Here is a 12079-nt window from a genome sequence, read left to right as displayed (position 1 = left end):
TCATTAAGGAGCAATTTCTGATGAAATAAATATTTCTTCCGATACAATTTTGATAAATCTATCTTGAAAAGGTTGATGTTTTTACAATAGGGTTTTAAAAGGAAAACTTTTATCTATTTGTTGGGAGATGCTGATAGGAAAAAAGACTTCAAGTAAACGTTCAAGTGTAGGAAAATTTCCATAAATTCTTGATTTTCTGACTGGGATGAGAAATCATGCCACAATTCTATGATAAGGACCTATTTCCATATAGACGCCCGCAGATTTTCAGTAAAGGACCCAACACTTCATAGCAGTATGATGTCAGTCTTCTGATAAACACATTACAACCTTAATTTGTTGATTCCAAACGGATTGTGTGGCCACGTACCATTTTAACAGCAATCCATTCGTCTTTGTATAACGGCCGAGACAAGAGGTTTCTAAGGTCATTATTTCATTTTGAAAGTTGATCGTATTATCAAGAAATGTAAAAAGAAATTATCTAAATGTGACTTTATTTTCGATGAAATGTAGTGCAGTTTGTGCATTAATCTTTTTACAGCCATGGTGGTATGGAAGATGTATGGGAAACAAGGACGGGTCACTCAAGTTAAATTATGCTCAAGGCCTTTTAATCACAAGATAGTCATGTTGTTTAGATGGATAACTAATTTCTCTGACAGTGCCCCAGGGTTAAAAAGACAAATATATTTTGAACAGACCAACCAGATGTGGTTTACAAAACGAGTACCATGATGCACCAGATCTCTGAGGTCACATGACTGTTGTCTCTCTGTGTGTCAAGGTCAAATGTCACAGAGAAATGGATGTTTTTCCCTCCCACTATCACTTAAAAAACTAAAGGGACCAACATTTAAATACCAGATGAAATAATGCTAGATAAAACATACACTTATAACCATCCATCAGAAACACTATAGCCTTATAATTGTTTCTTAACTTAGAACAGCCATGTACTGGACAAGGAACATTAGAGCGATAGCTTTTGTAATAATCCCTCAAAATTTGTAATACTAAACGTTTTGTTCAACATTACTCATTATGACAGTCTTGTGTAAGTATTTTTGATGGATTTCTCTAACCTTGAGTAGAAGTATCTGGAGTCTTGGCTGCATGTATAAGTCTTTTAACAGGTGTGTTATTTTAAGCTGGGTGGGGCAATGGATAAGGTTTCCTTGCAAGTCTCTGTGACAGACACTTGGAGAATTGACATCTAACACTACAGCCTCTACCACAACTGATTACCATTGGCCAACATACACTTTATAAAACCTAAAATTGCTCGTCAAATCTTAGTTTTATTGTTAAATATCAATCATGAGCTGAAAGTAAATTCTGTATAATTTTTGCATAACCTCTATTGTTGTTTGTTATTTATATTGTTAGTACCAAAACTCTGAATTTCATTATTTGGCACCTGAGAAATTAAAGTGTTTGTACTGTTGTATCAGAGAACAGACAAAACAGTAGCTGCTATATGTATTAAAACGAGACAGGACATATGATACAGTAAAGAGAAACGTAGATAAGCTAAGAACAGGAATAGGATCTTATAATGTTTAGTAAGTAGCTGAGAGTGCAAAACTGTTAATGAAATGCCAAAGTACATACAGTTTCCATTCACATTTAGATTATATAGCACCACCCGAGAGCTTGAGGTTCAACAAAAAACTGGCTCTGAAATTCTCCAGGTGGAATCAAGCTAGACATTTGTGAATGGCTGTGGTGGTTTTTAATCAAAACTGTATAAGAAATATGGTAGAAGGTTCATCAGTGGTACAGGCTAGGGCCAAGGGACAAGTGTAACGATGACATTGAACAATTCCAGGTGCAGCGGTTGTCGGTTGTCGGGGCTAGACTACAGGTATCTGGCTGATGATACACAAGGAGATTCCCAGGTCTCAAGTGTGTCTGTATATAACTAGTAACACATCAGTGTATACTGTATCATACATTGGAGTTTAACATTTACGTTGTGTTATTAAACAATGAGTCAAATTCGTTGTCTATCTGTCTCTAAGATTCTAAATAAAACATCCATGATGGCTTCATATTGCAGTTATATACATTACCCTATACTTATAATTGGTCTGTAGATTTAAAAAAAAAAGGGATATTATGTATATTACAAGCAATTTTTCCAATGAATGTAGAAATCCCCCACTTGAAGTTGTTGAAATGTGCTAGTGTTCAGACGAAGAAGATATTTTTGTATCATTATTTTTTGGTGAAAGGTCATATGTCACTTGGAAGCCATGAAGTTCATTATCGTGGTGAGGGTTGCTATACATTAGGAGCTGACACAAGTACTTAGGGGACTAGTCCTAATAAGGCTGGGACTCAGTCCTCCCATTGATGCTTTTCAAGCCCTCCTCGACTACCTTTCAGGACCTGATTGATAGGATGTGTTTGTCCCTGGGTGTCCTCCATCTCCACAAAAGTTGCATTAATTAGGTGTTTTGGTGTTGTGTTACCATAGTGACAAACCATGTCATCAAACACTGTCTCTTATGTTTTAGCTATGATCAATCCATACCATGATATTTGGCATTTGTGGGCTTTCCAACCCCCCAATCTGACCAATTCATCTTAACCCTGGTTAAATGACCTCCATAATAGTTCCATAACTCTGGACCCTCAAAAATTGTCCCAGACTTTTGACCATTTTAACAAATCCCCACTCCCCTACACCTGACCTTGGTAAAACATTCTTGATCTGTGACCTCTATAATAGTTTTACATTTGCTGCTGACCTTTGCATAAATTTCTTGACCTATGACCTTTTTGAAACTTCATCCCTGGTCTTTGTAATAGTTCCCATAACCTTGAACTCTGTAACAATTAAATACCTGAACCTCTAACAGTTCCCATTGTGTTGTGATGTTTTAAGAGCCTCCATCTTTGTTTGACATTCACTTGCTCCTACTCTGCCTGCCATCATTGTTTAGTGAAGTATTTCCTCATGTTGCTGACAGCCAGCTTCTATTGTGGGAGCTATCTAGGTTTTTTTCTCTCTCCATATATCTGAACGTTCTTCGCTGTATGTCACCGTAATCCTCCATTGTTGGCTGTGTGTAAACACTACTACCACAGTTGTGTATGAATGGTCCAGGATACTGTAAATTTATCTATTCTAGTGATTATCTTATTTTAGTGGTAGCTGTGTATGAATGGCCCAGGATACTGTAAATTTACCTATTCTAGTGATTATCTTATTTTAGTGGTAGCTGTGTATAAATGACACAGGATACTGTAAATTTATCTATTCTAATGATTATCTTATTTTAGTGGTAGCTATGTATCAATGGCCCAGGATACTGTAAATTTACCTATTCTAGTGATTATCTTATTTTAGTGGTAGCTGTGTAAGAATGGCCCAGGATACCGTAAATTTACCTATTCTAGTGATTATCTTATTTTAGTGGGAGCTGTGTATAAATGACACAGGATACTGTAAATTTATCTATTCTAATGATTATCTTATTTTAGTAGTAGCTGTGTATGAATGGCCCATGATACTGTAAATTTACCTATTCTAGTGATTGTCTTATTTTAGTGGTAGCTGTGTATGAATGGCCCAGGATACCGTAAAATTACCTATTCTAGTGATTATCTTATTTTAGTGGTAGCTGTGTATGAATGGCCCAGGATACTGTAAATTTACCTATTCTAGTGATTATCTTATTTTAGTGGTAGCTGTGTATAAATGACACAGGATACTGTAAATTTATCTATTCTAGTGATTATCTTATTTTAGTGGTAGCTGTGTATAAATGACACAGGATACTGTAAATTTATCTATTCTAATGATTATCTTATTTTAGTAGTAGCTGTGTATGAATGGCCCATGATACTGTAAATTTACCTATTCTAGTGATTATCTTATTTTAGTGGTAGCTGTGTATGAATGGTCCAGGATACCGTAAATTTACCTATTCTAGTGATTATCTTATTTTAGTGGTAGCTGTGTATGAATGGTCCAGGATACTGTAAATTTACCTATTCTAGTGATTATCTTATTTTAGTGGTAGCTGTGTATAAATGACACAGGATACTGTAAATTTATCTATTCTAATGATTATCTTATTTTAGTGGTAGCTGTGTATAAATGACACAGGATACTGTAAATTTATCTATTCTAATGATTATCTTATTTTAGTGGTAACTGTGTATGAATGGCCCAGGATACTGTAAATTTATCTATTCTAGTGATTATCTTATTTTAGTGGTAGCTGTGTATGAATGGCCCAGGATACTGTAGATTTTATCAGTTCTAGTGGCCTCTTATTTTAGTAGTTTTTGTGCTGACAATATTCCACCGAATCCCTGAGGATTGTGATAGATGTGGTTACTTTTAAGGAAGTGTAGTTCTCATTCCAGTTACTCATTTTGTTGTGTGAATTAAACTATCATTCATAACGTCACAGAATCCCACCTCTTATACCTTTTGTATTTCATTCACAAGTCACTCACCTTTACTATAAATATGAAATTCAATGTAAATACATGCCACAAATCATCTATCGCCCCCTCCACTCACTGGCTATACTATTCCTAGGATCTTATTTTTTTAAGAAAAATCAAAGATAAACACATTATTTTGACAGCTTTTGTGTGATACCACTGATAATGGAATATTTTTTATGTAATAAAAAGTATGTTATACAGAACATAAAAAGCCTCAGGATGCCACAGAACATGTGTGTTCACCTGTCATTTTCTGTACCCTGTTGTGTCTACAGATAATTACCTCAGAACAGGAAGTCTTATTTACCAAACTGTTTTGATATGTTAACATCAAAATATATTTTTATTTTTTTCTGCGTTAGTAGTATATATGATGACCTTGGTAAAAGATTGAATTGGAGATTCATTTTTGACATCTGTTACAAGTTCAATATTATAAAGATACCCATTATACAAAAACTTGATAATGAGGATGATAATATTTGACTTGATACTGAATCTTGACCTCTCTATGACCTTTACTTGTTCTTTTGTTGCAGATCTGGAGAAGTTTTCACCGGTGTCATTTGAGCCAAGGCTGATATCCAACTTTCCAATGGTGGTTCCGTCTCACACTCGATTTGTTGTGAAGGTGTTCAAACCTAAAGGCGAGCCCAAGCCAACATTACGGTGGGTATCTAAGCCTTGTCAAACTTACAAACATACTACAGCCTACAAAACCATACTGTAGAGAGTGCATGTATGAGCACATCTGATGGATGGACGATAAATGTGTCTGTTCTAAGTGTCATCTTTATGTATATTATAACTGTTCAATACCATGGGGGTAGATCACATCTGTTTATGACAACCTCTATTGTAGTTTGCACTCTTGCTGTATGCTTTTAGAGAATTTCTATTTTCAGTACGATTCCTGCAGAAAAGTCTTTCGATATCATTATGAATCTATGGTGGCTAAGCTGTTAAGGTGTCTTTGCTACCATAACTCCTTACTTTGATAGATTGGAAACTTACCATTACCTATTGATATTAAAGTACGGAGTGTAGATTGGTGATCATTTTACAGAACTCTTTAAAACTCATTTACCCCTGAAGACATATGTAGGCTCTTCTAAATCAAAGAATAGATCAGTTCATTATGAAATTTGATGGGTGAATGAGCTTAAATGCATTTCCATAAATGATCCTAGCTGTTAGCGTAACCTAAAACAAGATCAACTGTTGTTTTGGGAAGTAGTCTGAGGGGTGGCAGGGTAGTAGGAGATGTTCGGGGTTAAAAAACTTTGGACCTTGGCTGTAACCAGCTGTAGAACCAACACACATCCATGTTACACTTAATGTTTACATGGTAAACCAATCAGGACTGCTGTTCACACAAGAGAGAAAACTATATTTACAGGTACAATAACATGAGAAATCCAGATGACGCTGTTTTGTTAAACCCCCGTTATAAAAGTACATCCCCTACGCTAGCTTAACAGGGTTCCTATGTACTCCAAGCCAGCAATACACCAATTTGAAATGGTTTCCTCTTCTTTTTTTGCTGTTAAATAAGTGACAAAATTTTCATCACTTTTATCCTCTTTTGCTGAATAGAAAATGAGGTTATGTTTTACAGATAAAGTCGAGGTTAAAGTCGTAAAAACCCACGATGTAGTATACAAGTCAAGGTGACTACATCCAAACTTACAACGATTTAGCAATGCCACTCTTCCATCTCAGCATTGTAAGATAACTATTTTAATGCTACATTTAAATTTACACTGCCATATTTTTGGATGGTTATGTTGTGGGGGATAACTTTTAAAAGCTTTGGTAAGAACACTGCTACTGCAGATATTTTTATGACCTTCACTAAGTTCAGTGGCAAAGGTCATTGCCATGGCGAATAAAACTTCACATTACATAAGGGTTTTTAACCATTTGGTTCTTCCCCTAGTAACTGGCCATAAATATGATAGACCATCTGTGTGCTATCGGTGTTTTAAGGACTTTGGATGTTTTGGGCTATATTAAACAGCAGTAATATTGCCAGTGAGCATGTCCCCGAGATTATGGCTTATCTGCCCCTATCTAGTTATGGGCCTCCTCCTGTTAGTTGTTCAAGTTTCATCACCTGTCGGGCTAATTGTGACGGTGGGAGATGTTGTGTTGTGTTACTGCTAGACTTCCCTTCACTTGGTAAGCATTCTGTACTTTACTTGTCTTCTGGAGAAGAAAGAACAACAGAAAATATCGATCAAGGTCAATAATGTAAATAAAATAGATTTGATTAAGAATCCGAGGAAAAATACATGGAGAATAGTATCAACTGAAAAATCATGGAAAAGAGTCAAAGTTGCTGGTGTCTTCAAAGTTTTCTTATTCTTTTTAGCTGTTCATATATTGAAAACAATAAATTCCTTGAATAATGAAACTCTTTTCTCTTTACATCATCACCAATTAATGTCAATAGATGCAAAGTTTTACCATATATTTAAGATCTTCAAAAACAGAGATGATTTTTCAATAGGTCAAAGGTTACATTTTGGTTTTACTTCAATTTTACTGGATCATAACGATGTGATTGGTTCCACGTTTTTCTTAAGAAACTTCAGTTTTATGTTTTACATGAATTGAAACTCCTTAGAATTATAGGATTCATTCTCATTTGATGGCTCTCGATGCAAACTTTGTATTTCTTTACAAGTGATTGTAGAAATAAAACAACATGTGTGAAAATATCATAAGGTTATTAAAATGTTTACGAATCAGCAGTAAAACTTTGATGTCCACATCTGGCTTTCTGTGAACTTGACAAGACGGTATGATTATAAATATATTTTAGTGTTACCTTTTGAAGGTTGATTTTAGATTGATTTGTTAGGTAAGGTCATAAGGTCTTCCTAAAACTTGTGAATTTTATAGATTTCACTCTCAAGGCGTCACTTGTGATAAACACTATCAAATCTGCCTCTCCTCTCATTCTCATACATATCAGAAGCATTTTCTCTCTCTCTTGACTCGTGTTTGAAGTCTGATGTTATGGGATGGCGAAATGCACGAAGTTTAAGTGTTTCCAGTATTAAACTTAAGAGGCACTCGTAATGTCTAAGAAACTTTTTAGATTTTATAGCACTTGATTAAAGATTGATAGATGGAAATATTTTCAAAAAAATCTATTTATGATAATGTAATTTCAAAACGCAATGTGCAAATGAATTTATCAGAGAAATTGTATGTTAACTAGCTGTGCTAGAATCATTTTGGACAAAAGATGGAGAAGATTTCTGATAAGATTCCTGTTGTCGTGGTGTTCATGGTTTAAGATTAAGGCAATAAATAGTGAAAAATTTCCATTTGAGATATAGGGGGTAAAAATCAGGAAAAACTGGGTGTAAGAGGCTGGCAACAAATAACAAACTACTGGGGTGGTGATTGGGGTAGTAATTACAGAAAACAATTAGGAGGAAATGTTGAGTCCATGTCAATTAATTCTTTCAAAGTGCTGTTTATGGAATGTTTTAGCATAACAAATAACACTTAATAAGATGTAAGAAATTTCATTTAATGTACCATCAAAATCCCATCTTTCATCTTCTCTCACATTTCAACATTTGTTTTCACATGCAGAGTGACACGGGCTGTTTTTTTACTTACAGGCTTGTTACACAACCGATAACAGCCTGGGATCGTAATCTCTTGTGCGTCTGTCATAAGTTTATTACTCTTGGGTCCTATCTGTTTCCGTCATAAAAACCCTCCTCACTACAATTGCACAATGGCATAGTTACAGAAACCATGGAGAACTACAAAAGCAAGAAAAATATCGGACCAAGATAAATATTTACCTCGTAAATTTTACCTTTTTGGCAAAAACAATATCTGTGTACTTTGTAATATGTTTGATCATCAATTCCCTTTTTCTCTTCTCTGTTTCAAAACAGAAAAGCTTCTAATCTTGGAGATCTACTTCAGAAGTCCCATTAGAATGGTCTGCTATTTCACACAAAATGCAAAAGAAAAACTAGCTGCAGAAGGCATTACATAAGATTTTTTTGGGAGTCGAGTAATTAGGAGCTGGGCTGTGTTTATATAGATATTGTTATTTACGCTACAAGAGATATGCAAACATTTGCATACCATGTTATTAATATTGTGTAGCATGGCTTTGTCGTAAATTCTGTATTTGAGTGAGACACACATAACTACTTCCATGTGTACTCCCCGTATCAGTGCTCGCTGCCGAGAATTTCCATCAGAAACCGGGGATTGACTGGTAATTCCTTTAAGAACAATTGTTCAGTTAATGGCCCTTACTTGTTACCAGTAACATTTAAGATAAAGAATTTCATCTGTTGGAACCATTTATGCATTAAATAGGAAAGCTGGAAATGGCGGACACTTGATTGCCTAAAAAATGTCAAGAGTCGGAATGGATCATATTTAATAAGAAATGTTTGCCAGGATTTCAAAAACGGGTGTTGTAATTCGTATCAGATATGTCTTTACTCAGCAGGCACTTGCCAAATGTGCTGCAGATTATTATTTCCTTGCGAGCAATGTGAATGGTCAATATGCACATATTGTTCCGCCAATCAAATATGCTAGAGATAAGAATGGTTAAATGCAGAGATGGTAGAATATGATTGGTGAACATGTAGACTCGTATTTCTTTAGCTAAAAAATACCAGTTTTTATGCTGCAGTCATCACTTTACATTGTATATAAAATCTGTATTGGTAATATTTTTCAGTTAAAGGTATAAAACTTTTCTGATGTAAGTTTTTCACGATTTTTCCAGGTACACATGACTTGATATGTAGAATAATATAATTGCATGTCACTCTGAACTTTATCTTTGTACAATCTCTACTTGGATGTTAATTTATGCAAATGAATCATTTAGTTTTCAATTGTTTGATATGCATGCATGCATAATTCACATGTGCATTCCGTTTTAATGAAGTGCATATGGATGTAACGGCGCTATGTACAGATCATTTGCATTATAACATAGATCTAGTGTTGAGATTTCAGCGTTGAGTCAGTGAATTTGTCTTCCCTTTGTGTTTGTGTCTCCACACCTTTAAAGATACATCACGACAACAAATATTTTTTCCCCAATTTTTTTTTAAATGTTTACTTTTTACCTGAGAAAGTGTTGTGTTGGTTAACTTTTGATGTGAGCGCACATGAAGTTATCTTTATGATCTATAAGAGATATTATCTGATGGTAGTCTGAGAACCAACAGAACAATAGCAACATCATCAGACTGAAAAATCTAAATCTCTCCTCCTCACACAGTCAGCAAACCTGAAGAGGTAATTTATACGAATTTCAAGAAAAGAATTTCAGATAAAATCATCCTCATTATGTTTCTATGTGTTTCTGTAGCATGGAGACAAAGAAACACAAATACATCTGGTCCAGGCCATCTTTGTAAAAGAAACATATCATCAGCTATAAAGATGCTAAGAAATGTCGGCCATTTTTTCATCAAAGGAGATATTTTGAAGTCCCATGTAGAATGTTTGGGGAAGACAACCTGGTGTGAACAGGGTGACCTATGATTAAGGATGAAAATCACTTAACTTGATTTGATACAAATGTGGCCACTTTGATGCTGTTCAGACGAGGAATTTGTGAGGAGCAATTCTACTCCTACGTCATTCTTCAGGTCACATATCCTCAATGGATATAGTATTCTTAATTATACTTCCTTCTATATTTCCTCTCAGAGCGTCTAAGGGCATACCATAAAATTCCTTCTGGGTCAAGGTCGACAAAGGTCAAATGATATTGCAACATGTATGTATTACCATATTGATTGACCTATTTCACTAATTGATATGACACTACTTCAGTCTTATACTGCCATGCCAAGTTAGTTCAAACTAATTTTGTGTACTCAAATTTTATAATTAAAATGCAGATTAATGCTAAGTCATATTGGTAAATATATTATGCCAATTCATTCATCTGTTTTTTGTGTAGTTTATCATTAATTCTAAAAGAAGCACTATTGAATCTTTTTTAATTTAAAGAGAGGGTTGTTTTGTTGGTCAGAAACCATACACTCACTGAACCATTTCTGGGAGTGTCTATGACAAAATATTCTGACAATAATCAACTGCTGTATCTTCTTTCCAATATCATGCCATCCAAAGCATTATTGTTCAAAAGTTTTGGAAAGAGCCCATCAAATATGATATCTATCCCTGGACTAATATTGTTGCAGCAATTTAGGCGAGCATTTCGGTTAGGGTCCGATGGCAATCTCACATATATAATTGGAAAGTTTTGGAGTCGAGGCAGGTGTATAACTAGATAAGTCTGTTATGTAATGCGAGGATTTCCAAGGGATTTTCACAACTTTGGCACAATGTCAAGAACATACACAGATACATTTTATCTAGATATTTCTTAGGACAAATCTCCAACATTAATCTCAACTTGTCATAAAATTAAGTCCATTTACCAATTTAATGCATTTTGCTCTTGCAGATGGTATGATCGCAATGATTTGCTGATTGGTGATTCCGGTCAGATTCACGTGGAAGGGGACGATCTGGTCTTTGAAAACCCGCAAGAAATGGATTCCGGAAACTACTCGTGCGTTATTACAAACATTGCTGGAGAAAAACGTCAGAATGTTTGGATCATTGTATCAGGTGAGAATAACCTTGGAATTTATGAAATCTTCAGCAAACATTGTAAATTATTTTTCTCATATGAAAAAGCCCCCAAAAAATAAATAAATAAAAAAGTACTTTTTGATTTACCCAATTTATCGAAGCCCTGTGGATAATTTCTAACATTCTTTAATGAGATTACCCAATAATTTTAATTTTGAATTTACCTAATGTTCAATCTAAGAAACGCCCAGCCTGTTGGCATCCGAAACATTTACAAAGAGTCTTATATGGCAGTTATTGAGATCACATGACATTCGCCAGCTGAGGTTCTCCAACATTAAAATACATTTATAGCCAAACAATAAAAGAAAGAAAGCAACATAGGTACGTTATAGACAAATTAATTGGAGGCAAGCTTTGAAGTTTATTTTTCCAAATGCTAACTCTTCTCTTTCTCCATTCAAAATGGCTACCCTTTACTCTTGGTCGATTGTATTAAGAGGCCTTCAAAGATGTAAAAATGTTTCGGGATGGACTATTTCTTATTTTTTAATCACCACTACAAGCTAGGTATGACATTAAACTTGGGTTTTCTATATAGTCTGCAGGACACCAATCAGGAACATTTATGTCGTCTGCTCAAGAAATTATTAGCAGCGTGAGCCGACTGAGTTGTGTGGAATCTCTAATTTCTGACATGTTAGTGTAAAATCAGTAACAGGAGGCAGTAAGTGGGAGCACTCATCTCTCCTTAGTTCTTTGTCAACATTATTTGTTACGTAGCATTTTGGGAAGGGACCTAAATTAAAGAATCTTTTAAATGTTGATGCATGTCCAACTCCTGTATGTCAGATATTTAATTCAGATCCCTTTCTGCCCAATTTCTTTCTTTTTTTCTTGAAAGTCGAAAGACGGAACTAATTATTCTTATTCAAACATAAATGTCATAAATATTATCTTATTAAACAATTTAAAAAAATATATATTAAAG

The 12079-nt window shown here is 34.8% G+C and overlaps 1 protein-coding gene across 2 annotated transcripts in view; it reads left to right on the top strand.

Moving 5' to 3' along the window:
* LOC138318487 (inactive tyrosine-protein kinase 7-like) overlaps nucleotides 1–12079 on the top strand; it is a 125239-nt gene that overhangs the window by 100056 nt on the left and 13104 nt on the right. For both annotated transcript variants that reach the window (XM_069260893.1, XM_069260892.1), the window contains exons 7-8: nucleotides 5010–5139; nucleotides 10958–11124. In XM_069260893.1, coding sequence (XP_069116994.1) covers nucleotides 5010–5139; nucleotides 10958–11124 — 297 coding nt within the window. The remainder of the gene's footprint in view (nucleotides 1–5009; nucleotides 5140–10957; nucleotides 11125–12079) is intronic.

This window comes from Argopecten irradians, chromosome 3 (assembly GCF_041381155.1).
Source record: "Argopecten irradians isolate NY chromosome 3, Ai_NY, whole genome shotgun sequence".
In the NCBI taxonomy this organism is placed as follows: Eukaryota; Metazoa; Mollusca; class Bivalvia; order Pectinida; family Pectinidae; genus Argopecten; species Argopecten irradians.
Note: the sequence above shows the minus strand (reverse complement) of the source record. Positions and strands in the feature narration are given on the sequence as shown.